Source organism: Plasmodium inui (genome assembly GCF_000524495.1).
Source record: "Plasmodium inui San Antonio 1 unplaced genomic scaffold supercont1.64, whole genome shotgun sequence".
NCBI lineage: Eukaryota > Apicomplexa > Aconoidasida > Haemosporida > Plasmodiidae > Plasmodium > Plasmodium inui.
The window spans coordinates 7,759-11,845 of record NW_008481898.1 but is presented as its reverse complement, the minus strand read 5'-3'; the positions used below and the strand labels follow the sequence as shown (position 1 = coordinate 11,845).

The window sequence follows — 4,087 nt, the reverse complement described above, 5'->3', positions numbered from 1 at the left end:
ATCCGTGTGATAATGCTATTCACTTAATAGTACTCCATGAACATCATGATTTCTAAAGCAATAATACACCACGGATGAAGCTGCCCTTTCACACATGGGTATATTATTCCTGTTTCGTAATGCTACAGCAACGGTATGGTCCTGATATTTACGCTTCACATACGTGACCATCCTCCTAAATGGCCGAAGAAGGAAAATATCTTCATAATGATTCCACATAGAAAGAAAAGGAAATAGGTAGATCAGAATATTACGGAAGAAGAAATTCTAATAAAGAAGCATGACATACAGTACAACATATCAACGAGGATGCACCCAGAATGGCTTCTTCAGAATGATGTGACCTCAAGAAAAATTTTCCCAATAATCGAGGCAGAAGAATATCTTCAAAAGGAAGAAACAAAAAAACGTCGGGCAGCTAGAAGGAGAAGAAAGGATCTTCATAAAAAAAATAAAGAACGAAGCAGCATCTTTACCATGTCGCCGAAAACGGGAATCTTCATAGAGAAAATCCCAACCAAAAAAATATCTTCAAGATGCGCCGAAAGAGGGTACATCATGATAAAGGAAATGACAGACAGAAAAACATCTTCACGGAGCCCAGGCAAGAAGAAGCATCGATATAAAAGAGATTACACAGAACAATATATTCAAAATACCGCAACAGAGAAGTATCATCCGAATGCGGCGGAAAGAATGTCTGTTCATAAAAAAAATGACTCGCAGAAAAATTCCTTTGCGGTAACATCCTAAATAAAAAAAGCATCTTTATAAAAGAATCAAAGAGAAAAATATCATCGATATAACGCAGTAAGAGGAATCTCCGTAAGAAAAATGAAACAGGACCAAAAATTCTCATAATGACGTGGCTGGGGAAAACTCATCAGGGCATCCGAAGAGAAAACTATCCTCAGGAAAAAAATGAGACGCAAACAGGAATCTCCATAGTGACACGGCAAAAGAAAGCATTTCTTTAAGAATGACGAGCGAAAGAATATATTAAAAGTACACGTGGTGAAATGGATCTTGCGAAAGAAGATGCCGCACAGGGAAAATACACTTCACAATGACGTACCATAAAGAAAGAAAACTGCCTAAAAATGGAACAGGAAATATCATCCTGGAAAAGGGGCCACATATAGAAAAATCTTCATATTAAAACAACAGGAGGCATTTAGTTATGCGATGATGTAGTACAAGGAAGCATTGTTATAATAACCTTCCAGATATAAGGATCCTTAAGAAAATGCCCTCCAAAGAGAAAGAATCACAATGCCGCGGCAGAGCAGTACACATCACAGTGACGTCACACGAGCATAACGCAATGACCTCAAGGGGGAGCATCATAAAAATCCAGGAAAAAAAGCATAATCATGAGTATACTACAGAGAAAAAATCCTGATAAAGATGCAGCAGGTACAGGCATCTTCATAAAGATGCCAGGGGAAATGGTATCTTCATAAGGATGTTGCGAGAAATGTCATCATAAAGAGACCCTTCAGGAGAATTCCGTCAAAAGAAGGGGGCAGATAGGTGTATCCTTATGGAAAAATTAAATAATGAAATATATATAATGAAGCTAAAAGAAAGAGCCCGCGTGCAACGGATATATAATACATGAAAGCACCCCCCCGAAAATTGATCCACGTGAGAGGACTTTGGCAAAGTGAAGCCACATGAAGGCAAGTCTCGAAAAGAATTACGCCACATGGAAGGGCCTTCGCGATATTTTCCGACGTGAAACGACGTTCGCCAAATTACCCCACGTGAAACGACGTCCGCGAAATTACGCCACATGGAACGACGTCCGCAAAATTACGCCACATGGAACGACCTTGGCAAAATTTGGCCACATGGAAGGGCGTTCACAAGATTTGGTCACATGAAGATGCATATCTAGGGAAGGGGCGCCATGAAAAAATACTCTCATAAAAGTGCAGAAACATGATAAAACAGACTCATGGGGATGATACAACACGAAAGCACATCAACAGACACTATGCAGCATGCGGATTTATATGCAAAGAAGTTGCGATATGAATTGACACCCTTATAAAGATGCCAGAACATGAGAAACATACACAGGAAGAATGCGTCGTGAGGGGGAATGCTCGTGAAGATATCCAAAAATCGAAAAACACACTCCCAAAAAGGATGAGCATGAGAACGCATTCACAGAAATAACGTAACTATGAGACAAGCCATTTAAACCCAACGGCCCACCATTTCACGCTATTCCCCATTGGATCTGCATATCTTTACTCTATTGCAGTCATACGAGTTTCGACAGAAGGGCATGAATACATTTAAGCGCTATAGCAGCCCTTTCAATTGTCTGCAGCATACAATTAAAGCTCATTATGAAATTAGGATTCATACTATACCACTTCAGATTCAAAAATATATTGCTGTCTTCATTTATTCATAGATAAAACACGTCAGGAACAATCATTTCATTTTAGCGGGAACATTTTTATCCCAAATGAATAATCTTCTAATCCCAATCTGCATATACTGGTAACTATATCTTCTTTTCGCGTAGAATTGTGTAGCACTGGTACTATTCTGTCCCTGTCCGGTTCCATCTGTTCGTATTCCCCTCCTGTATGACGCCATATGGGCATCAGATTCCACCTGGTTAACACCCCTTATCTCTATGACTCAGGAACTATTCCCACATATAAGAAGGAAAAAATATACATATATGTATGTATATCCATGGATATATCTATGTTCCATGGTAAGGTGTAAAAAACTCAACAATACAGGCTGTTATCAATAAATGGTAGCAATGTATAGAGGGATTTAAATTACCCCTATTTCGTTGACCAACATCCCGTTTATGCCTCTCAGAATTTCTGCATCCCCAGTTTATACCCCTAATGTAAATTGGCTTAACACTCCTATATGAGGGATTCCGTAGTTTTCTTCTTATTTTATCATAATTCATGATATGCAAAATGGAAAAGTGAGTTATACTCACACATATCTGTTATTCTTAATTTCTCTTCAGGATTCAATACTGGAATTCTTTCTTAATTTCTATGAGGTATTTGCTGTAATATATTATAAGCACCTCCACAATTCCTTCACTGCTTTTGTCCTCTCTTGTATTATATGTATCTGCGGGTAATCACAATCAATCGGTGCGTCATTATTCTCGTTATTACCTATCCATTTCAGTTTCCTTCTGATTCACATACATTGATTGCGCCGTAGGCCCGGTTTTTCTACATGGAAACGTAATATTGGTACTTTTCTGTCTCCTCCTCTGCTAAATTTTGCTCATAATACGTAATCCTCTCGACGAAATTAATCAAACCGCGTTAGCATATTTCCAGTATTGAACGGCTCCTTTAACCGGTCAAGAGGAATCCCTAAATAGAATTATTGCAATATCCTGTCTTCTCATCATTCTATTGTACGCTGAAGAATGCTTAACGCTCATTATTCACACCTATACTTAATTCGATTCCGTTAATCCTTTTATTCAGAGTTAACGTGCTTCTTAATTAATATTAAATTGAGGTAGCAACAGACTCAATGATTGCATTAAGATTGGAATAAGATCCACAGCTCATTTTAAAACTCAATACTCAGGGGGGTATGGTCCTCTCAGAAGATATCAGATTAACACGAGTGACTCCCCCATCATAATAAGAGATAACTACTCATTTCCTGAGTAAATTATTAATTGAATAATTAGAAGAAATATCTTCCACAGTTTGTTTCTGACCTGAGGGAATCTTGTATTCTGGATAAACATTGCTTCTTACCTGGGTTTCCACTTCGCCATCATAGTCTCACATTGCAATGAATAAACATTATTGAAGGATGCGTCTAATATTGCAAAATGTATCAAAAAGAGGATAAAAAAGAAGGAACCGTAATAATTCCTCCAATCTTCCACTCGTCGAAACCACCTATTGAGATATATACGCTAGATATTTATACCTAACTCTTACATATTTCAGTTGCCCTACTGAAAAGAAAGCACGCTAAGTACATTTTTCAAATGATTCATTCTAATTGTCACATATTCCTATCAGGAGCTTTTGGCAAATATTTATTCATTTTGTAAGATTGC

At 37.9% G+C, this 4,087-nt stretch overlaps 1 protein-coding gene across 1 annotated transcript; it reads left to right on the top strand.

The window, feature by feature from the left end:
* Nucleotides 1–309: 309 nt before the first annotated feature.
* On the top strand, nt 310–753 carry C922_05385 (hypothetical protein; the record flags this gene model as incomplete). The annotated part of the gene is made up of 1 exon (XM_008820956.1): nt 310–753. One exon carries the CDS (start codon nt 310–312, stop codon nt 751–753), a length of 444 nt encoding a protein of 147 aa, XP_008819178.1.
* Between the last annotated feature and the right edge of the window lie 3,334 nt (nt 754–4,087).